Source organism: Phalacrocorax carbo, chromosome 8 (genome assembly GCF_963921805.1).
Source record: "Phalacrocorax carbo chromosome 8, bPhaCar2.1, whole genome shotgun sequence".
Taxonomy (NCBI): Eukaryota; Metazoa; Chordata; class Aves; order Suliformes; family Phalacrocoracidae; genus Phalacrocorax; species Phalacrocorax carbo.
In genome coordinates, this window is record NC_087520.1 from 34,674,754 (window position 1) to 34,699,566 (window position 24,813).

At 39.4% G+C, this 24,813-nt stretch overlaps 1 protein-coding gene across 2 annotated transcripts in view; it reads right to left on the minus strand.

Moving 5' to 3' along the window:
* Positions 1–24,813, minus strand: part of PEPD (peptidase D) — a 143,858-nt gene that overhangs the window by 27,914 nt on the left and 91,131 nt on the right. For both annotated transcript variants that reach the window (XM_064459552.1, XM_064459551.1), the window contains one exon: positions 10,656–10,804. In XM_064459552.1, coding sequence (XP_064315622.1) covers positions 10,656–10,804 — 149 coding nt within the window. The remainder of the gene's footprint in view (positions 1–10,655; positions 10,805–24,813) is intronic.

Here is a 24,813-nt window from a genome sequence, read left to right on the forward strand (position 1 = left end):
TTATCAATATTTGAAGCTTAGAAAAGACTCTGTTAAGATAAGATTCAGGGCAAACAGCATAATCTATGTCTAGCTGGTTTGCACTCTGACAGCTACAGCTGATGCGGTGTCAAGATCAAAAGACTCACGAACTTTGTACTTCAACTCAAATTACAATGTAGGAGTACATTTCCTGAATACTGAACTGGGAGAAAACCCGTGCACATCAGACCATGTAAAAGCTGGTTATTTCCCCACAAAGTCACTGTTAAAATCAGAATCATACAATGTTACAATATTACAACCTGTTACGATTAGGAAAAAAGGATTTTTTTTTTAAAAAAATAGCCTTAAATGAAAAACCATTCACCACAGAAAGGCTAAAAACTGCAGCCACTTTATGCTCAAAGTCCGTAAAGACTTCTAAATGTATTCGCCTTGTACAAGCAGCAGCTTTGAAGAATCACTGCAAGTAGTGGAAAAACCCACGTGTGCAGCCAGGTTGGAAAGATGCAGGTTTGCCCCCCGAACCACGGCAGCTCCTGCAGACACTGCCCCCAAAAGGGCTGCTCAGAGATCTCCACACAAGGCTTCAGGGCAGAAAGGCCCAACTGTTTTAAAGTGCCTGGTTTTATACACTTGGAAATAACTCAGTGCTATTTTAGTCTTCCTAAAGTTGCAGTGGTCACTGTATGCATGGGTCAGCTCCTGTGCGTTAGTCACAAGCGGGGAAGAGCAGCTCCCAGAAGGTTTGCAGTGAGACTCGCAGTCTGAAATCTTGCATTTCAACAGATTGCTGCTTGCACAGAGGGACCAGAGAATCTGCTGAATTTGACAGAAAATACTGCCTTTTTCTTTCACCTCTTGCTGTAGGTTACTGCTGTTTGGGCAAGGTTAGGTTACATGGCCAACAATAAGAGCTCCAGTAATCAATGACACTGTTTTTATTTAGTAATATCTTGCAAGGATTGCAACTTGATTGTCAGCATTGTCTGTGCATCCTTTAGTTCCTTCAGCTTTTATGTCCTAAGTGGTAGCTGATGCTTTAACCATTTGTACTGACAAAACCAGAATTAACTTACCTCTGAAAGCTATACTATCTTTTCTGGGTCAACCTCAGAGAGCTAGTGTTCAAAGGGAAACTATTTATGAACATCAATGCTAGCAAGAAAAATACAGCTAACTCTGTTCAATAAAGAAGAGAGAAAGCAGACCACAAATAGCTTTTAAAAACATATATTGACAAGAGTTACTATCCAATCTGTCTTGAACACATTAACACATTCTTAACTGCAAGGGGCGGGGGGGGGAATAATACTGTGGTGTCATTCAGCAATACTTGTGAATATCAAGTACCGGTTACAACATGCCCCCAAAACATTTGTTCTTCAGAGGAATTGGTATAGAATCTTCAACTTCTATCATTAATATTTTATTTCTGAGAATAATTGCTTCGTTTCAGATATTCTAGCAGATTAATAATGATCAGCAGCACTTTGCCTAAAATATGACAATCTGAATGGGAATAATTCATATGGGCATTTTGAAGTTATACAAACTGTAAAATAGACTGTGCTCTCACACCCTTCCCTGTTGTCCTACTGTCAAAGGTCTGGTTTACAGTCCAATTTCTTTCTAAAAATTTATCAAAATTAGCTACCATTTTTATACAGCACAGACAAGCACGCCCACATGGTGTTCTACTAAGTACAATTCTGGACTACGTAACATAAAACTCAAATGACTTGCATGCAGAAAATGCCCACTGCATTTGAATGAGAACCTTGTACTTAACTTGGACAGAATAAATACTAATAACAGTTACAATTATTTTCTTTAGGTATAATAAATTTTAATCCTAGCTGAATACAGTGACAACTACTCTAAAGCAGTATTCAAAATAGTAGCAAACAAAAATAAATCTGAATTCTAAAGAAGGTACAGAACTGTCATGGACAAAAAGAAGTAGTAATCTGGGAAGCTGCAAATTTTGAATTTGCATACGTTCCTAAGCACATCTCTGCTCAACTTCATAACAGAAACAACTGCCACTAATATGATCTGCTATGTCAAATACCCTAGCTATTAGTTTCCAATTAAACAGTTCTTGAATTATTTATTCTAATCCCTGGTCTTAGTACTATCCTACCTGAGCTAAATGCTCCACTATTCTTTTTTTTGTTAGAGACGTGTTATTAGAACATAGAACAGGGAATCATACTGCTACTTTCAATTCAAATCAGAGCATTTTCTGTTGTATAAAATAGGTTACTTACGAAACTGGTATTTGTTCACTGAACCTACTTCCTCCTGACAGTCTCACTGAAAGAACCATGCCTCAATATTTAGATACTAATATGTTTTCAGGAGCACACACCACCCAAAGTTTACATTCTGCTGTACAAAAATACAGACCATTCACCCTCTAAAGTCCCTGGGCTTCTATCTACCTCCACGAGATTTGCTGCTTGAATCCTTTAGCAGCAGGTGAATAGGGAGGAGGGAAAACAATGGAAAATAAAGTGGCTGCTTTGGTTTGTCCTTCCGATTGACAGCATACTTTGGAAGGACATACATAGGGAAACTAGGTAAGGCAGGCCCCTCATTGCAAAGTGGTTAGGAAGCTACACCAATGAACAAAAATGGAAGAGATCGGGAGAAAGGCGCAAAAAGTGGGCATAGGGTTTCACACAGCAGCTCAACACTTGTGCAGTTACAGCTGCCCAGAAGACAAAGATCAAGACCAGGTGGGATTAACTTCATTTAGCATCCTGCAACTACAAATACACAAGGCTTTCTTTGGTTATCTGCCACCAAGGGGAAACCAGAAAGAGGAGTGGCCAACACTCAAACTATAGGCACAACTGCAGCAGCAACCTAAATACTAACATGCCAAGCCTGGCTTTAAGGTTGCGTATGGCAGTTGGCACACCAGGGAGCCTCTTTACCTCAAAAGACCTTAAGGCTTTTGGGAACTACTTACTTCTTTGCATTTATTCAGCACCTACAGCAAACGGGGACCAATTCCTTGTAAGCTCTAAGGATCAGCTGATATCTACATGATTAATGAAAGGATATTTTATTTGCTTGACACGTGGGTTTACTGCTTTGCCTGAAATGTTTTTGACTGTACTTGGTTTTGAAGTGTACTTGACTGTACTTTCTTGCTTAAAGATTATATGGCAATCCTGGCAGCAATGAAATCTGCAATGGCTGATCTTTGATCCTGGAAGAAAGGATTAAAGAGCTTAAAGAACCCACATCTTTATGTGAAACTTGAGTTCTGGGAAAGCTATAAACAGGCAAGGAATCTTCCAGCCCTAATATGGAGAAACCTCCATCTTCCATTATCAGAGATGTTAGGCCTGGGACAGAGATTTCTTCCAAGACGTTCCTCAACAGCATTTATCAGAAAAGCAAAGCCTGAAAGCCAGAGGCAACATGATACTCAGTCTCTCGGATAGTAAAATGCAGGACTTGGGGTTATGCATGTACCCCTGAGCCTGAGCTCCAACTTGAAAAAATGCAGAGATACAAATCCTATAGCGACACCCTATAGTAGTGTCAATGTCCTGAGGAGGAAAGCTTTCACACTGCACATAAACTGACTTGGTAAGCAACAACTTCTGTGCATATTTGGAACTATTTTTTATTTTTCATTTTATTGAAACAAACAAACATCAATCAGCAAATACTCCCAGCTGTGCAGCTAATGTCTGAATGCAATTTTGGTTCAATGGGGACTTTGGATATACAAGCTTTTTAAATCATATAAATGTAGAGATAGGGAATTGAGTGGCTGCCAAGGTGGTCTTACTCAACTGTTCCTTGGGAGCAGTTTGCTAGACAAAGAGATTTTTTTTTTTAAATTGGAATTTAGGACAGCAGACCTTACTGACTGAGGTGTTTTACTTCTTCCTCCCTCTCCCCCCAAATTCTAATGTGTATAACTTAAGAGACTGAAAAAAAGTTTTTTCTGTTATTTTATTTTTTCAACATGCAGAAGTTTTGCAGTAACACCAGGAATGCTAAGCACAACAAGCTCCATTCCTTTCCCTTCTCCTGTGACTTTCCATTACCCTACAGAGAAGACAGGGAGGAATGTTCAGAGGTCCCAGTGTGCAATTGCAAAGGGATGAAAATGGAAAGTATGTGATTGCTCTAATATTTAGCTCATTCATCTTAAAGACTCACTTTATGATCTAGTGCATTAATCCAAAATAGCTTTAACTGCAAAGCTTAAAGATAGGCATACTTCCTTTATATTTCTTCTCAACACAGTAGCAGACTTAATATATTTGAGACACTTTGACGTTTCTATAAATAAAAACTGTATATAGAAAGTTTCTATATGTAGAAACCATACTGCCCCTCATCAACTTGGAATTAAATTTATAGAAATCTAATTATTAATATTCTCTAAATGCTCAAGATAATAATCCAAATAAGAAATAGCAGAAATCACTCAAGAGGCTAGACATGGTATAAATACACAGTTGCTTGCTAAAGAATAAAAAAGAAGCCACTCCACAGCAACTTCCCAAACACTATTGGACTCGTATGTATCATTGACAGTAAAGCATCCGTATGAGAACAGAGCGATACTCAAAGATGGGTTAAGTATGAATGTGCTTCATACACAGAAACTGAAGCACATATCACTATCTGTTGGCTTGTGAAGTGCTACTTCCCCTGTTCAGAGCCAGAGTTGAGCACACAGGAATTGATTCTCATCAACATCTTTTTCTTACATCACTGATATTTTCATTTGCACGTTTCAGCATGTATTTAGAGTCACGGAGCGATTTAGGTCAGGAGGGATGCCAGGAGGGTATCTGGTCCAAACCCTGGCTCAGAGTAGGGCTAACTTCAAAGTTAGATCATGTTTCTTCAATAAGTTGTTTTCTAGAAGTTTCAGAGAGAGACTTGCAGCAAACCCAATTATTTTACATGTTTCTTCAAATAGATTCCTATTAATGATAAAAAGCAAACAATACTGGTCTCCCAGGTGTAACTGGGAGGTATAACGAAAAATTATGGTTAATAAAGCTATTGCATTGACATTGGATCTAACTTATGCAACTGGGATAAAGAATTAAGCGAGACAGGATTTGGGAACAATGCACATGTGCCCTTTCAAGTTCTTCAGATCCTTCAACTATCAACAAACATGTCAAACTTGCTCACGAAAGGGTCTAGTCTACCCCTGCAGTTCAGGCTTTCAACTGCTACCATGATGGTTGTCCATTGGAGGTACTATAGACATGAGAGTTGATACCTCACACCCTGCCATTAACCATTACACTATATAGCCTTATGCCTACTGATGTTGTGCTACACAATACTTTTTTCCCTACCACAGTTTGCTTTTTTAAGCCTGGGCAATTACATGGGTGGGGGAGAGCTACACTAAAAGCATCATTTTTATGATTACAGCATTCAGGACTCGAGAGTTAGGCAATATCAGTTCATGCTGTTTATATGAGTTTTGCTTGGACCCTCACTGCTGATGTGTTACAGTTCAGGCCTTTAGTTACATGACCATCTACTCCTTTAGATGGGATTTCAATAGTAGCAAGGCCTTTTTGATGCTGCTGCCTTTTTCAGTCCTACCATAAAGCTTTTAAAACCTTTTAGAGATTTTCAATGACGCTCACCATAGGAATAGACCCAGTGCTGCGTTTTGTAATGCGGGCAGATGGCTAAAAGACAGAAGACCTGATGCAAGAAAAACTGCAACATCCATTCATGTGTTACTAGACAGAAGAGTTCACACAGAGGAGAGCCTCGGAAGTACCTCAGCCCGGTGAAAAAGCTTCCATCAGACCAACCAAAGCTTCCTACCACCCACAAGATGCAAATCCACAGGAAGCCCCAAGTTCCTGTAGTTATAGGGCTACCCAATTTCCAGAAGACTCCAACTCCAAGGCAAGCACAGCTCCTGCTAGACCACTGAAGATATCTGCTCCTCACATAACTCCTCTTTCACAGAAAAGCAAGCATGGCAAATGCACCTGAATGTTGCCACCAGGAATTTGCAACTGTTCTTGCCTCAGAGTCAGACTCCCAGCAGGATGCTAGGCAACTTGCTTCAAACACAATTTTTTACTTTTATTTATTTTACATTTGTTCCTTAATAATTTTATTTCATTTTACCAGTGTCTGGCTTGACAATCTGGAGTCTGATTTGCAGAAAGGCTGGGCACTCACAGCTGTAACAGAGGTCGAAACAGGGTTTGAGCAAGAGCAATGTTCCACTCTCTTTAAAAAAAAATCTCAAGTCTAATAAATTTCAATCTTGGAATCCCAAATGAGTCAATAGCTTTTACGCTATTTTACACTATTACTCCAGCCTGTCAGCCACTGCCTGCAGACGGGGAACTGCTGCACACTTCCACATCACTAAGATGAAAAGCAAGCAAACTTACTGCCTGCGAAGCACCTGCGTACTGTTATGATGAGCACTCTGAGAAAAACTAGTGAGGATGTTAATAATTCTGGATTCAGAGCAGGTTTTGAACAGTAGGCAATAAAACAGCTCTGGGCCACACATGGAACAAAAGGTTAAAATAAATTACTGAATAGCTGCTCATTAGCTCAGCTCTTTCCATTATATGCGTTGCATGAAGATAGCAGAAACAATGGATGCACCTACAAGAAGCTTTTAACTCCAATCACCCTTGGAGGTGAAATCTCTTGCGTCTTCCCACTTACTGTTTTTTGGTTCACACAGTGGAGTTTTGAAGTGCATGAGCTGAATTCATTTCAGATTAAAGTAAACTGAGAGATGTGCTTCAGTAGTGCACCTAATGTGCCTCAACCAATTTAATAAATCTAATGAGATTAACAAACAATGCAGAAGTGAGACAAATTAGGACACTAACTTCTGGAGTAGTCTAAGTGTGGGATACTGGCTTTATAATGTCACTTTTTTTTTTACAATTTTTTTTTTTTTTAATGTAGAGTATCTATGTGAAGACAAATTGTTTCTCAAATCACTGTTCTGAGTAAGAAGTAGATGATGCCTCAGCCACCGGAGTGAATGGAAGTGTCAATATTCTGTACATCTGCCCCTGTATTTTAGTTCGGTGGAAGACTAAATTTAACCCAGATGGACTTGACGCATTAAGAATATCTTCTAAGTAGAAATGCAATATTCCTCTCTGACGTTTTGGATCACGAGCCTGACTTTGTAGGAAAAAGACAATTATCCCACTGTCAAAAAGCACACCTTTTTGACTCTTTCACTTCAGTGACAAGCATCTTTGTCTTCATATGAGATCTCTGTTCAGTAGTTTCAAAATTGCTGCTTATGCAAGACTGAATATGTCTTTCTCCCTGTTTATTTTAAACAGATTTGGTTTGTGGCAGGAGTTGTGACAACTGCACTGAACTTGGGCTATAATCCCACAGAGAGCATTTCTTAACTTAATTTGGCTCACAGTAGGAATTCTGTTCTTTCAGTTGGAAGGTAGGGAGACCCATATATGTGATTTGAGCTGTTTGCCTGTTTGGACCATGCACAGGATGTAGTCAGATGAATGCTTTTCTACAATAAAATGCAATGTTTTAGAGTATTTTTAAAATTATGACAACCATTTGTATGTAGAAGTATAAACAAAATGTATTAGGAGGTCTGTTATCTCTTAGGAAGTAACCTGACTCGAGAGTCAGTTAGGTTCATACGAGAGCCAAATTGAAAAAGAAATGCAAATCTCTGACCTACACATATCTAAATGAAATGTTTAAGAGTGGTAACAAATGTGTGTCCTTCCATAAACAGAGTTATGTAAGCCAGTATTTGGTTAGTGAGTCTCCCTGAAGTACTCACTCCCTATCTTGCAATGAGAAAGACTCCAGGAATCATTAACCTTTTGGAGACAACAACTAGATGTCCCCTGTGACCCTTTGCCACAAGGCATAATTAAGGCCCCAGTTCTGCAGCTGGAGAGAAATACCATTTTCTACAGTCACTGACTCTGCTGTGTACACTCTTTCTGTGCAGCCTGCCCCATGAATGGTTGCTGCCATGTAAGCCAAGTCACTTGACTGCCTTTGATCTTAGGAATCCTGGGAAATGAAGACAAACAAAAATAATAGCAAAATAAACAAGGGCTCCATAATTCAGAAAATCTGACTAAAACATGATGGGGCTGGGTTTTACATTTAGTGCCTCTAAACCCGCAAACTTTTCTGCCTCCTTTTTGGAGACCTAAGTATTAACTTTCTGGCAGACAATAAGAGAGAATTGAGAGCTGAATCCGCCTCATCCCTTCCTACTCCCCTCTGTGACTGTACCCAGCTCCCCCAGGAATGGATCCTGGTGCTTTAGTCAATGAGCTAACAAATCAGGTTTGTTCAATGAGATGAACAAAGCTCCAGCCCCTCCCACAGAAATGGCTTTCTCTGGGCAGCAGTAAAATACATTCAGTTTGCATCCATCCCTTTGAGGGGCTCTGGGGTTTCTCAGCAGCCTGAGAAGTATGTGACACTAACCATGCTATGAAGGTCAGTGTTGCTCTTCCTTCTTTTTCTACAGTGGAATATTAGCCTTCCAGGAGATCCAATGCCACTTTCAGCTAGCAGGCCAACAGTACATGACATGGCAGTTTTCTTGTCTCTCTCAGTGTTCAATTAAAACAGCTAGCCAAAACATTTTAAAGGAATTTGGTGGAAGGTACAAAGCAGATACATTTCTTTAAAAGGATTTATGAAAGCCTTTTACAGAAATGTCTTATCTCCTGTGTCCCCTTTTAGTAAGATAAGGGGTGTGATTGGAAACAAAACAACTAACTACTTGAATAATATCTGATTTTTAAAATTAAAGTTGTATATAAAAGAGAATCTCTAATCCAACTCATGATTTCAGTTTGAACTGCCTTTAGAACACTGTAAACTCATTTCTGACATTGTAAATATTTTTCTGCCAACTACCTATTTTAAGTATTCCATACTAGTTTCAGTAATAAGGTGTCTTTGGCCTTTGGTGTGTTTCTGAGAGCTCATCAGAGGAAAATATGATAATACTGTCAGATTTTTTGCATCAGCAGACAGATGGGTTAAAAGCTGCAAAAGAACCAGGGTACAAGCCATATGGACCTAAAAAGCAGACTTTTCCAGACAGGGAAGTTTTTTGCACGTTGCAGGACTCTACCCAGATCTGTAATTCAACAGAGTGCGAAGGGTCCAGGTTGCATTTCACTACACAGAAGTTCCAAATGAACCAAACTGATGAACCAGTCCACAGAACATGGACTTGCTTTCAGTAGCCAGAAAATTAACGATTACTAGTCTCATAAAGTGCATAATTTGCACCATTTTTCTAAACAGGCAAGACAACTAAAGCACAGGGAAAACAGAAAGTTCAGTCCCATCTTCTGCCAGACATTAAGAATGATTTCTCTCTCTATGAATCTCAAACTCCCAAGGCTAGTAAAGGATCCTTGCAACTAATTTTCAGAAATACTTAGTATGTCCTTATTTTCTGACCCTGTAAATAAAGTGTTAACCAAACTGAGGAATTCTCTACACCATCCTGAGTATAGCATCATATTACCTCTCAAGTTCTGAAGATAGTCCGCAACTTATTAGCATGAAATACTGCCAAAATTGTTACATGAAATTAAAGGCAGCACTGAAATTCAAAGCAAACGATGAAGAGGAACAGGAACAAGAGTCTTCTGGGGAGAAACAGCAGATGATGGAGAATGCACATTGTTATTAAATTGGCAAAATATCTAGTCTCATTTTGCAGATAAGCTTCAAGTGTTATTGCTCCCTTCCTAGCTGCTCAAATGAGCAGTGCTGCTGCCAGCTTGTATAAGAGGAAAATTATGTATGTTCTGACTGGCAATCCAGAAAGCCCATGCACTCAAGGCCCAGTGACTGAAAGCTAATATGGTAAATTTAAAGGGTAAGTGTGCTTTGTGCATTAACTAAATTTTTCTCAAAGCTGTTCTATTAGTAATACTGGGAAATGTTCAAGTACCTTCACCAGTGAAATGCTCAAAATCACAGCAGCAGTTAGCTCTAAAAGCATTTATTTGCTGCCCTGAAAGCAGAAGTGGAGACAAATAAGATTTTTATCAAGCCAGGCAGTTGTTTCAACTATGAAAATGTATACTTGATGAATTAGCTTGCCTGCAATTTAAAGGCATACAGTAAAGTACCCAATAGCCAGTGCTTTCTAAAGCTTTTAAAGGTTAATTGAGTATCCTTCCCAAGGATGCACGCTCCATCCTCTTTTTTCAACAGAAGACTGTTATTGAGCTTACATGTAAAATGCAGAAAATGCTTGAAACAAGCATGACACATATGTTCACTCAAACTCTGAGTTCAGCCTTTGGCATAAGCTTCCTGAAAAGGTGGCTGCCAGTGTAAACACACTAGAGTAACTACTGTCACCACTAGATTAAAGGAATTAAAAAAAAACGGAAGATTAAAATGCCTTTTTAATCATATTAATAATTGTTTCTGTGTTATTTCTATAAAAGTGCTGTATGGAAAATGTCATGTGTCCTACATCTATCCTCCATTAGGAGCTGTTTAAACATGGAAATTTATATTGCCCTCTTGTTCCTTTCCAGTACTTTCTCAAATCGAAACATAATTGTCTTGACAGCCTGAATGCTGCCATCAAGCTCATCAATTCCTGCTGACATGTACCGATCTTTTACCTGGCTTGACTGCTTTCATTACAGCCCGCGATGACTTTAGCACAGCTTCATAGATAGCCCTCTGGTCAGGGGTGAACTTTCCATTTGCAGGGAAGGTGCAGGTGATGTCAGAGCCATAGCAGTAATACTCTCCTCCCATATCGAACAGGCTAAAAAGGAAACGGGGAAGAAATGAAAATTTAATACCAAAGAAATAGTAGAAGACGTTTCTCTTACTCTGCACTATAAAGTCATCTGCGTTTTGGTAGTTGGCCATATAATCACCACTTGAGTGCTGTTCCTAAGTAAAATGAGATGCCAGTCCCTTGGAATCTCCTACAAGAAGGGTATCTGCATTACATACAGCTTAAACCAACACCTTTATGGGCTGTGCTGGTCCTGGATGGAAACACTAAGAGAATGCATGAAGGAAGATAAAAACTATGTGAGGAATCCACTTCAAGCTCTTCAGTTCCAGTTTCTACGACCTCTTCTCAGATGAAAAAATGTGTCCTTTTTTACTTTCCTGAGAAATGCTAGCACCACATAAAAGGTCTAACCTCAGAGTTAGACTTAACAGAGAAATGTTAATTAAGTTATGGCCTTTTGTATCTAAGTGTCAAAATGCATCTGATGGTTTAAATAAAACATCTGCAATGAAGGCTGACTGCCACTACTCAATATAAACTTTTCTTTAAGACAAACTTGCCTAACAGGGAATAAAGAAACAAGGATTATGGGAAGAGCCAACCAGAGAAGAACATTTAGTAGTCTTCTGCATCAGAGTTCAAAGGAAAAAAAAATTAAGTACTTTCTTTAATGGGGACAAAAAACCTGGTTTAGCCCTTGAGAAGCATATTTTTTCTGTACATGAATCAATAATTCACCACTGATTGCTCAGCTGCCAGAAATCAATCTACAAGAGCAGCAAGTGGGTCTCTACACCCTTGTGAGAACCGTGTTAGACATTTGCAGAACTATGCTTCTTGAGCCTACCTGATGAGGCACCGTACTGGTTTCAGCAGGCTCAAAAATCAGCAAACCACCAAATAACCATTTTGCCCAAACAACACTTGAACAAATAACTTCTCCAGTTTATCATATATTGATTATAAGGCGGCACATTTTACATATAAGACTTTGGTCTTGACACAGTATTTGTGTGACTTCCTGATTTCTCCGGTAATGAATCAGAGTTGAAATCTGCTATTTTAAGTCTTCTTCCAACCACCTCAATCAACTGTATGAGACTCTTAGCATTGTAGGAAATATAACTTCCCTTCACTGTGTTTGAAAACCTTGGAGTTTTCTTCCTCTTACTTCTGCTTCATAGCAGGGTCAGTGAGAAAACACAAGCAAAAGGAGGACATTCCACTAGGGTACTCTCTCTGCCATCGAGTTTTAATTACAGCTGAAATTAGGAAAACTGTGCAGTGTAGTTCTGTCCCCAGCCAGCATACATGACTAGGTAATGATAAGTATAAGCCACCACAAAAACTGCTGCAGCATTCAGCTGTAAATGTTCACCATTTCCAGCATAATTGCCACTGAAAGCAACGGACAATAAGTAAACAAAGGCAAACATGATAAAACTAAATAATATTTCAGCAGGGTTGGGGCTTTTCTTGCTGCACTGCATACACAGACACATACTCATTAAGATTTAGTCCAAGAAATTTTAGAATTCACCCTACAATTTCCTCCATGAACAAATCTTTGCACTGAGTGCAAGCCCTGCTGAAGTCATTGCCAGCCTCCCCAAACTGGGCAAGGTTCACCTGCAGAAAGACTTGCAGGACTGGAACTTCAGGAACAAACCTGATCATTTACAGATGCGGGACTGCACAACGCTTAAAGCTACAGGAGCAAACTCCTTAGGAGAATGCTACAGAGAGAACTGCAAAGTTATGTATGTACAAGCAGAGATAATACAAACACTATATATATATTCACTGAAATATGAAACATGGTATGTTAAAACACAAAGCTGCTAATTGAAGAAAGATACACAGCAGACAGCAAATGTCAGACCCACAGGGTAAAAAAAAAAACAACCCACAATTTGACAGCAACATAGCAACCATAAACCAGCCTAGCCAAACCTCAAAATCAGAAACCCCATCAACACCCCTTAAGTTTTGATTCTACGGTTAGATTAACTTCTAAAAATAACTAATGATACACACGGAAGATATACGGATACAGAAAACTAGTTGCAGCAACAAAGAATCATGTAAGAAGCTGCTACGTTCTCTAACGTGCCAACAAGACAAAGACTTCAGCTTAGTTATAAATCTTTCAACCTATCCCAGTCTGAACCCTTTCAAAATCCCAAATCAAGTTTCCTGGTGCTTTGTGGGATTTGCAGCAGGTTTGTGTCCTAACTTCGTTGCATTTACCAAGTGCAAGTGTCCATTCAGCGTGGTGACACAGTAAAGCTGTCCGAACTCCCTGTCCATGTCTGCTGGAAGTTGCTATGCTTTCTATGTTTTACCTGAAGAATAGTTATTCTGAACTTACCACAGGCAAAATTTTAGCTATGTCTTTAACCTTACAATTACTAGCATTTTCTCAAACCCATTCATCAATCAGTGGTGGTAAAGTAGTTTTTCGAGTTACTGGAGCACTGAGCAATAGAAAAAATTTAGCACAAAGCTGATGGTACACCAAGACAAGGCTCACAAGCTAGGAAGCACCATTTTTCAGGCTTCTTGGCTTCCAGACAAGAGGGGACATGAGGGAAGATGGTCTTTCAAATTCCACCTCAGAGCACAACACACCATCCAGTCTGAATACTTCAGTGAAAAGGCATCCAAAGCAAACTGTAGCTTTGGGAGATATTTTGGCTTTTATTGGGAATTCTCTTCCATTTAACTTCAGTTGGGAACATATCCATTAGTTAAAATGTTGCCCAAGACATGGAAATAGCCCAAATATTGTAGTTATCCTGAGGAAATAATGGGAGCCTAAGAAGATTCCAGCTTCATATCTTTGCTTGCCAGGCAACGTAAGTGGTGAAGCACATTTAAGTCAAATAAAATGCATGTGAGCTACTATCTTTTCCTGTTGACTAACTGGAAAAAGTTTCTAAAATGCAGGTTCCTTAAATCCTGGTTCCTTAGAAAAAATACATTTATTTGACCCTGAAATTTGATGGTAACTGCTAGTAAACTGCTAGTAAAAGGTAGTTATTAATGTACTTTAGTACATTCTCAATTGCATGTACAAAATTACCTGCCTGATAATGCAGTCTTACTGGGGTCATGTACAGAAAAACTTATGTTATTTGGACTGTCATCAAATGTAGCAGCAATCTACACAAATTAAATGCACAGATGAAAATAGGCCTTATAGGCATCTTAATCTATGGGTTACCTTTTAAGAACTGTTTAATGTAGAGTAACATATGCAGTAATATAATACAGTATCTCCAAACTCTATTAATTTATCTAAAAGGTAAATATAAGTGCTACATGTCTAGCAGACTGTATATTGTTGTCTATTACAAAATTTAACTGGGAATTCAGTTTTCTGTTGAATTAGGAAAAATTTCATTCCAGAACAACCCCTTCCCCACTCCTTTTTCAGCAAGGATGCAGTTTTAAATTGCTGATTTCAATGAATGCAGAGATGATGGGTCTGATGTTGTCAGGTTTCCAAGGTGTCTCGAATGAGAAGGTGGTCAGAGGAGGAGTATTGCTAATCAAAGAGAGGCACGGGGTTGTATGTCAAAGTGCTCACACATTCAGCTTGAAGCTCATGAAGTCTTTTATTGCACACCTCAATCTCTTTCAAAATCTGAGAGAGAAGCTGATTTTGCTTTGCGTCACTTTGTTGGGAGCAAAAGCAACAAAAACCTACCTGGCTTTATTTCAGGGTGAAAAGTGCATCGTGTATAAAGCAGAGTTAACAGTCAGAAGACCTGAACACTCTCTAAAATTTCCATGTTACTGTTTCAATTTGTTTTCTAGAATTAGTAAGAAGCCATACCACACGTAAAAGACAGATAGCAAAAATATTTCAAACTCCTCCTTGGAAGCATGGGCATAGCTCTCCTAAGGGAGGCTTCAGTTCTGTGCATATGTATAATCTTTCCCCACAAACATGTTGCAAAATACTATAAACATTATTAACTAAAACTGAACAATGTAAAGTATGAGAAAAATCAGACAACTTGCCAGTTGCTCTACTGTCAGTATGACTTGCTTACATATATCATTAATATGTTAGCCAATTACATAAAAAAATTGCCTGTCTTAGAAGTCACCTTCAAAAATTACTAAAAGCATTTCATTCCCTTCACAGGGAAAAGGCCTGACATGACAACGTAAAATAATTTTGTACATAAACCAGTTGAAATGAAGCAGGAACGTGTCACATGCGAGAGCCTTGCAGAAAGGACTAGCTGGACATGCTCCTCCTTACAGGAGCTTTGCAGCCCTTCCGTGTCTGACTCAACTGGGGTTCTGCTCCCATGCAGGAACCCAGGATGGGAGTTTGCAGAAAATATTTCAAGTCCTGTTGATTTTAAAGCGAATACGGGCTTGTAAGTCAGTACTGTAGCCGAAACGCTACACGACGTGATGTACAAAAGCTCTTTTCCCCTCCCATCCATCTGAAACAATACAAATGAATAAGACGTGGCCGTTACTTTCACAGAATATTGGCACCACAAAATGCAAGTTTATATTTTTGGCTTTCAAGTCCAGAAAAATAATATGCATTTTGATATTGATTTTAGCTTTCTTAGCCTCTGACTGTGAAGCATCACAAAACACTCCGCATAACACTTTAGATTTGAAAATTATAGACTTACAGTTTATAATGGCCACAGTTCTTTTCTTCATAAAGTCACTGTATACCATTTTTTTTTTAAAATAAAGCACCATCTTCCACTAAGCATGTGTTTTACTTTTATAGGCATGCTGACACTTTTACTGCCAAATAATTTGAAACTGCCAGGCAATGAAACAAATTATGGCCAATATCACAATGGTAAGCAATACTTTATTTGGGGTATCTGAGCCACGTGTATGAATTGTTATGATCCAACCACCAACCCAACCCAAAGCCAGGCATTTCTCGGGAATTCTACAGCTACTCACACGAGCTATCACATAAACCTTCCTGCTCTACATATCTGCTTGGTGTGTACACTCAGAACTAGATCTCCTCACAATAGTTATAAAGACAAATTATTCTTCTGCAGTTAATGCCATAAAGCAATGACTGCGGTGAAACCCAAATGGATTTCATCCTGATGCAACATACTCCAACACAGGATTGTACTGAGTGTCACCTGCCTACAACCCACGTCCTCCCCAGCTTCTGTTCTCAGGACAAAACCTTCCCTTCCCCCAAGTGGGTTTGCAAGACTAGCAATTAGAAAACTGATATCGCCATATCTTACCATGCCCTCCTTGTACCTCAGGTTAAAGGTAAACAGGTATGAATACTGATGCACTTTACTCAGTGACATTTACTAAGGTTTTAGGGTTTTGAGCCATGATTAACCAACATACCTATGAGCAGCCACACAGATGGACTGGTGCCAGCCCAGTCCTAGGACAACAGGAATAAAGGTACACACAACCTTTCCCTCCTGTTCTTACAATAAGAGCAAGCTATCTTCAGCTGCAGGTTTTATTCTGTGTGATCTCACCATACTCTGCTCCAAGTTCACAGAGAGCGCTCTGCGTTTTAGACTTCATGCAGCAATTAAATCTTCAAGTATTCATGCACTAACAAAATCTGACCATTTGTTTGGTTAAACACTTCTAAGGCAATTTCAGGCTTAAGGGAACTAGGTATCAGCATTTCTGTGAGATACATATTTGTAGACGTGCCAAGAGATTTGGAAATAGGGTGGTTTAATAGCAGACCACAAAGATGAATTATAGTAAATGATATTAGAAGTAAGAAAACGGAGAGTTAAGTGACACACATTTTTTCATCCACTTGTATCCCGGCTAGCTAAGAGTTATCAATTTATAAAGCAACACTGAGTAAGACAACATTGCAAATCCCAACAGAGAATGGGAACAGTATAGCATGAAGTCCTACCATGCTCAGGAAGGTTTTTTGGAAGAGGTGCCCTGCTGTGACCAGCTTTTATCTAGTATGGTACAGACAGAGCTTGTACTGGCTCTGTCCTGAAGCCAGGCTTAGCTCGCTGATTTAAGGCCAGCTTTTTGTTGTCAGCACCCCTGGAGTCTAGAGTAACCTTAGAAAAATGCTAGAGAATTTTTTGTGTGTGTGCAGGAAATGGAGTTCTGGGTATTCACGAGAAAACATCAGGCTTTTTGTTTGAGACTCATGTTCCAATGAAGACCCTGTAGCCCACCCAGGTAATGCAATTACAGAGATACAAAACAGCTATGTGACTATTCTTAACCTAGCTGTGATTTACATTTCCATGTAGCCCTGTATTTTTTGTATTTGTCCTCAACTGTGTCTTTTAATCTCGTCTGCTTCCTCCATGATTTTCCCATCTTTGCTCCTCTTGTAGCACTGTCCCACTAAAGGCTTTCCCAGGCTATTACAGATAACAGGAGGCTGTTTCAACCTTCTCTCACAGAAGATGACAAAATGTGCCACTAAGTTTCATTCAGATAAGGACAGGGTGGAAAAAAAATACTTCTGTCTACATTAAATTTTGAAGGAGAGAGGACTGTGTGCCTGTACCTCTACAATGCCAACTACAGAGTCCTTCAGTGGCTATAGCAGGAATGTACAGAAGTTTGGGCTGGCTGTATTACTAAAAGAGAGAGAGTGAGCGCAAGCACACAAACAAAAAAAACCATCTCCAGGTGTTTGTCCCCTGCACTGCTCAGGGTTTCCTCCCACTGCAACAGACACAAAGACACTGGCTCCCAGAAGCAGGGCAGCATCGTGATGCAGAGATGAGCAGCAGTAGGTGGGCGTGCCTCACTCTGCCCTGCAGTCCCAGGGAAGGTATGCCTCTACTCTGCTGCTCCATCCCTACTGCTGAGAAAAAAATGGTTTCCCCAACCAACAAGTGTGTGGGAGTGTCCTCTCCCTCAGTGATTTGAGCCAAGCAGAACTTTAGATCCACTTATCTCACAGGATATAAAATCTCAATCTCACTGAATTCACTGAATTAACTGGACATAAGAGTTAGTTCAGTAAATAACACATATTCTAGTAAGATTTTATGTGCTATTTTCACACCCAGGTTAAGGAGTCCCTTGCTTACAGTATTTCTCTCTTGAAGGAATCTAAGACATTAGCCTTAAGCTTCTGCATTAAAGAAACCCATTTCCATGATCAAGTATCACCCTTCTTCCACCCCCATTCAGTTTGCATTAATGCCTTATTAAAAATGTCAAGTTAGCCAGAGCAAAGAGTCAAAGAACTTTTGATTAGCTTGTTTACAGCTAAATTTGCCTGAGTGCCATCTCCCGGTGTTTCTGCTAAGCAGAAGGATGTCTCTAATACAGAAGTGCTGCATACAGATAAAGAACTGGGAACACCAAGCTAGTATTGCTTGGTTAGGAGAAGAAGGCGGCAGCAATGCCGGCTTCACAAGATGCAGAAGGTAAAGTGTCAGTACTGTCTACTTAACACTTCTGCTAGACCCACGCAGGCGATATGCCAGAGATCAGGGAAAGTCTCAGGTGAGGTTCTGACAAAAGGATTACTTGTTTGACTTGTCTTTTTGCTGAAGAGGTGATTTTTTTTCTGGCTTTATTATCCTAATTATTATCCATTTTTAATTGGCATATTTAATAAGCAACAGTATTCTCTTTAGCAGAGACAATTCTTTGCTGAAAAGTCAACCTAACAGAGATGGCGGCAAACCCAAAGTCTTGGCCAGTTTCCATCCATTAGGAGCCTCCCCTTTGGAAAGACAGTATCCGGGGCATTCACTGCTCCGGCTGACTTGCTTGAACAAGGAGCAAGGGTGTCAGAGCTGCAGGGAAGAGAAGGGAGCATGCAAGGAGAAACCTGTATTGGCAGCAGAGTACTTTCCAATCAAACAGAGGATAGCAAACCTCATTAGCTTCTCACCAGAATGTGAGACACCAGCACAGGCTAACAACCACACAGCTACGTTTTCAGGGTACTAAAATTCTACAGTTATCTAAACCAGTCCGTTTCTAGATGTCTACTGAGAAGTGGAAGGTAGCTACTAAAGGTGAACTGTAGAAGTTTGATACTTCTAATGTGGGCCACCATTCTTAGGTGCTAACATTTGGACTTAAGAGCCTCAGCTTTCAGCAGCTGTTTTTGGAGACTCTGACCTGTGCTCCCCATCCTGGACAACCAACCACTGGAGATCACAGGAGTAGGTGAAGTATCAGACCTTTACTTATTTTTACTGTAAATACTGTCAAGTTTTCTTATGTGTGTATGTGCACGTGCACACACACAGGCGCACATGTAAGTAAAAGGTTAATGCCTCCAATTTTTTCCCATTATGAAATTTGTGCCCGATGGTACGGGTTTGTTTAGCTTTTTAGACATCCTATAGCTGTTCTTGGGGTTGTTCAAGTAACCTCCAAATTATGAGTTCTCAAATGGAATCTACCAGGCAGGGGTTTCAGACAACGGAATTCAAAAAACAGACAAGGCAGTTACTGGCCTTTCCATGGAAAGGTCCAAACGTTCAAGCCAAGTGTGCAGTAATGAAGGCAGCAGTTAATATTTCAGAGAAGGAGGATGCCTATGCCCTAGCCCTGTTTTGCCAGTAAGAAAATTTTTTTCCCCCCGTTTAGAAAAAATACCTACTCTTCATGGCAGCGCCTCAAGCTGAAAGTATAGTACTGCAACGTACAACTGAAATCAGAAATATTCTTGCCTTAAAGACCTATATTGGTTCACCCTAGGTGTGGAGCTGTAATACACCAGGACTCTCCCTGAGGCCCAGCTCTGCAAGACTGTGCTTCCACCATGGGGTAACAAGTGGCTCTCTGGAGCTATGCAAGAGAAGACCCAACGCTGTGCTGAACACAGGGACTGGGAACTACATGTGGTTCCGGGGATATACACAAAGGGTGCATTGGAGGCTTAACTGTGAGCCGTACAGTGGTTTAAAATTGTGTTTTGACCTATGCAATAGAATTCCCCACACCAAGGGCAAGGAGACTTTGCTACTGAAATCCATCCAAGATAAGCAACATCCATCAAGAGGTGTACTAACATACTTTATATGTATCTGTATTAATAAAGACCACCATAAAAAGTGGATTATACCAAACAGCATTTATAAAGGATCAATATTAAATCAACAGCTATTAAAAAGATACTAGATTTTACCCTGCTTGTTTTAGTTGTAGAGATGAACACCTTAACCAAATCAGTCCAACAGCATCCAAAGCAACTCACACTCTCAGGTCTTTTCAGACCATGCTGGGAATGCTAATCTAAAACTATGACAGAAAAACTCATTTATACGTGACAGTTAAAAAGACATTTCATTTACACTATAATGTATGGAAAGAATAAAATTAAAATGCGGACCATAATACAGCACTTAAAGGAAAGCTAAAATTTGTTACAGCAAACACGCTATTAACACTTCGTGACCTCTGCTTTGGCTAAAAGGCTTATACATTTCTAACAGTAGGCAGTCTCACAGCCTGAATTATCCAGCACTAACAGAACACATATTCAATTAGGGCAAAATTATTGTTAATTCCAGGAAATATATTTTCTATTTTTAATCAAATTCAATTTTTCTAGATTAGCGTAAAATTAATATAGTCTATATGTACAACAAAAGGGAAAAATACCTACACTTGATGAAAATAGTAAATATTAATCAAACCAGAGGAATCAAGCCAAAGGAATTATTTCAGAAATGGATAGCCAGTTGATTTTGCAATCAACCAGTAAGTAGTAGCAATGTACTTCATATTATTATTAGAAACAAAACCATAACTACCAACAAGCTGTTTCAAAACTGCAGACTGAAAGGTTAAAGCTAACCATAATTTTTGCATATTATTGCAGCACCAGACTTCAAAATGTATAAAAAATGCATGAGGCCAAATGAAAATACTAGTCTCACCCACATAAAATAGTCGAGCATTTACATCTGACACATTAATATCCTAGGATCTTAAAAGCAGTGCTTTCAAGAAGTAATAAATACAATATTTTGTTCCGTAGGATAAACTATTTTAGTAGCAGACAATGAAGTACTTGGGTGGGATAGGGAGGACTTCTATTATCTGATGCAAAAAGACTGGTCAGCTCCTGCTTCTTAATGCAACATTGCCCCCACCTGGACAAATGAATTTTGGTTTATAGGTTGGCATTAGTATCATAAAACTTGATAAAACACAGTGTAAATTCCAAAAACAGAGTTTGCAATAGTCACAGCAAACTTCTATCATCTTTTGTAGTATACTTTTTTCAAGCTTAACTAAAACTTTTAATTGATTTATTGAAAGTCTTCTCAATATTTTCCTGAAATAAATTGATAGCTGCAATTTTTATATTACACACCTACTCATTCTGCAAAAAAGGGAATAGTACATTTTCTACAATCAATACTGTATTAAGATAAATATGCTGATATAGTTTCAATGCAATGTGTATACTGTGTATGCATATCATGTATATATATAAAAGATAAGTGCACATAGCTTATACAGAAAATGACAAATCTTTTCATTGGAGAAAACCATATATTATGCTTTTAGATCAAAGAACTAAAAAATTAGCAATGTAACTTTTATTTTACCTACCAGAAGGCTTAGCCTTTATGAATAACCATTAGTAACTAAATTTGACCAATTATTCCAATGGCCACTTTCTTTTGCAATATCCACACACCTTTGACTGACCAGCAACTCTGGAAAAGTCTGAAAACTGTCCTACGTCTCTTGAGTAATTAAAAAATAAAAAGCCCTGGAAACTTAGTGTGTTCCCTCTCTGTTTCATCCAGAGCAACCTTTTGCAACTACCTGTACTTGCAGTCAAGAAAAATTCCCTATGATGAACAAAGCTTCTGAAACAACAAGTGGAAGAGCACCAGAAGTTAAATAGGATCTTTTGATAGCACCAGAAGATATAATAAAAAAATTATTAAAAGGTATATACAAGTGCCAAATGGAAGGAAACAAACCCAAGTTTAACACAACTTGAGTGGCACCCGCATTATACATGTAAAGGCAGTGCTCTTGGAAGGATGCTCTGCCTTCGCTCTGGCAACTACAACATGTTACCAATATCAAAACGTGGAACAATCATCATCTCCCTCCAGACAGCACTTATTTTAGTGCCCCCTGGTGTCAATATTGTTCCAATGCCTTAAATTTGCGTTAGGATATTAAGGAAAGAAATAGGAACAGAAATACTTCTCAGAGTTAAATTGTTCTGTCTTTTTGCAACACTAGATTGCTTTCCATATCCATAGCTCTATTACTTGGCTAAGCAAATAACAATACCTGGTAATACAGCGAGACATGTTTAAAACATTTAACATAGATGCATTATGTGAAGACTGTACTTTTACGACAGGATGTGTTTGATTTTGTGACACTAACAAAAACTTCCCTACTGGTTAAATTCTGGTACCTAAATGCAATAAAAATAAAACCACATTTTACTGCCATCACCAGCAGGTCGTGGAAACAACCACGAGCTTTTGCAGCAGGTAGCGTCCTGCTTCACCAAGGGTACTGTACTCTTCCCAACGCTTTCACTGTAAGCTTGAATCTGAGAGTGTTAAAAGAAACAGTCAAATAAAATTAAAGACACCATCTGATGATCCAACCTGCTTCCATCTGAACTTCTAAAGTTAGTTTTATTTTATAAATCATAGGCCCATTGTGAATACAGGGTTAATGGCTTCTCTCTCTGAGGTCTGCTATACTTCAGAAGCAGTTGATGCTCTACTCCCCTTATTTACGCTTTCATCCAAGCCCTCTTAATTACAGTCTGGCCCTCACTCCACGGAGGACTAGTAGCCCCCATTAATTGCCTGTGCTGCACTGGGCCCCAGACCTGCAGGAGGACGTACTGAAATGCCCATCTTCCTTGGGGTGCACAGAGTAGACAGAGAACTGCCTCGGGGCTCCGCTGGGGAGGGTGCTCAGAGTGGGGACCTGCTCGTGTGTGGGGAAAGGAGACCATGCCATGCATCCAGCAGACCTTCATTAACATTGTGACATAGGAGAGTATTTCAAAATGTTAAAACTGCTGAGTGCTTCAGCAGAACAGACAATTATTTTCAGCATTTTGCAAAGCCAGAATGGACAAACTAACCCCCAAAAATGTCATCAAGTGCTTGAAGGTCAGTGAACTTGCCAATAAAAGTTGCTCACTAAGTGCTGAACTTTAATTGAGACACATTTGTCAGATGCCATAAAAACACCAAGACCGAGATTTGTAACACCTGCAGAAAACTATCTCAGGTAATAGCCATATCTATATCAGTGACATCTGGGGTCAGGCTTATATTATCACATTTCTATTATTTAAGTGTGAGCCTTATCATGACGAATCAATCTTTATTTTAAGATCATAGAAGCATTTTCTATTTGTCAAACATTGCAGAAGCCCTGCTGATCAATTGCAATAAAACAATCAACTGCTGATGTGCCTTCAGTGCGTGGCAATGCCAGGAATCCACAAAGGCAGGCTGCACAAACTGCTAGGCAGCAAACTGAATGCAATAAACTATCATTCTCCTGAATATCTTCTCAAACTCAAAAAGTAAAGTACACACTTCAGGTTCAGCACCTCCGATGGTTACTAAACAAACCACCGAACCACAAAGGTGAGAAAATACGTTTGTCTTGCTGCAGGCTTCCTCTGCTGCACCATATCTATTTTGATGGCCAGTTTCCTCCTCCCCCAACAGACATGGTGAGGCTCCATGCTGCAGCACTGTTAGGGCAGGGGCAGAAGACAGAAGGGAGGAGCCAAGGCAATTTGCTTCCTTTATTTTTAAGAAAGTAGATGCTTTCATTTTTCAGAAGGCAGATGCTGATTTGTTGAGACCAACTCTTCGCAGAATCACACTGGCTTTGAACTTTTCACGGATGCCTTTTCCCAGGGTCAAGACATAACTTCCAGCCAAAGTCAGAGATCAATTTGAGGAGAGATCAAACCAGAGGTTTCCATCTCCCGCAAGGGCTCTCTAACCACTGAACAAATCTCCTTCCCTAGTGCGAACAAAAGCAAAGTAGCTGCAAAAGGAGAGATCATGAGACACTTGTCCAGGAAGATGAGTAATGCAGGGGATGCCATTTGATGGACAGGAGCCCCAGGTGCTCATTTGCTCTTGATTTATGCATAGCAGGGAGTCAGATCTCTGCTCATTGAATTTGTTATTGTTGTTGGTTTTGTTTTTTTTTCTTCTTCAGTAGCAAATTTTAACTCCATTTTACTCGTCACCAAACTTTGAAAGACCTTTGGTTATCCAAACTGGACTGGGGCGGGTGGGTGGCAGGGTGGCTTAAAAACCCCTGGCAAAATTGGTTTGTTTACTTTCTGGCTCTGGCCTTGATGGAAGTCTCTTGTGTACAGGGCAGAGGATTGCAAACTACAACAAGCACTTTTGCTTATGACTCCACTTTCTGTATTACAAAACAGAGTTACAGCCTCACTACAGGAACAGCAGGCATCTTGGCACACAATGAGTAATGCAGTACCTTGAGACAATGCAGTAAACCTCAGTCTAGGGCTCAGTTTCAATCCAAGCTGCCACAGCTTTAAGATGACAGAAGAAAATCAGTAATTTTACATTAGCCGGGCTGTATGTCATCACCGCAGGCTGTGATTTGCAACATTCTGAGTAGCAGATTTCATTTAAAGGTAATAACCACGTGAAAGGGTTGAGTGCCTTGAACTACGATTCATAGGGGTGGTCAGCCTACCCATTTATTTGCATGACCTTTTTGACCATGGAGGCAATAGACATTTTCTTAGGAAAAGTGTTTGGTTTAGACCATATTGATCATACAATTTAAGTGTTCACCACATAGATCTTACAGCATCTGAATTATTTATATAAAACACTGACTTGCTGTTACTGCAATATTTACTTTTAATATCAATATCAGTTAAGTGCATGTATCTATTGAATACCTAAACTTCCCTAAAAATATTGATTTCTGTGTCAATCATAATGCTTTGTGTTAGTTAGCTATTTTGTTTTTAATATTTAATAGACTGAAAATGAGTCCTGCTTAGCAAGACAGTC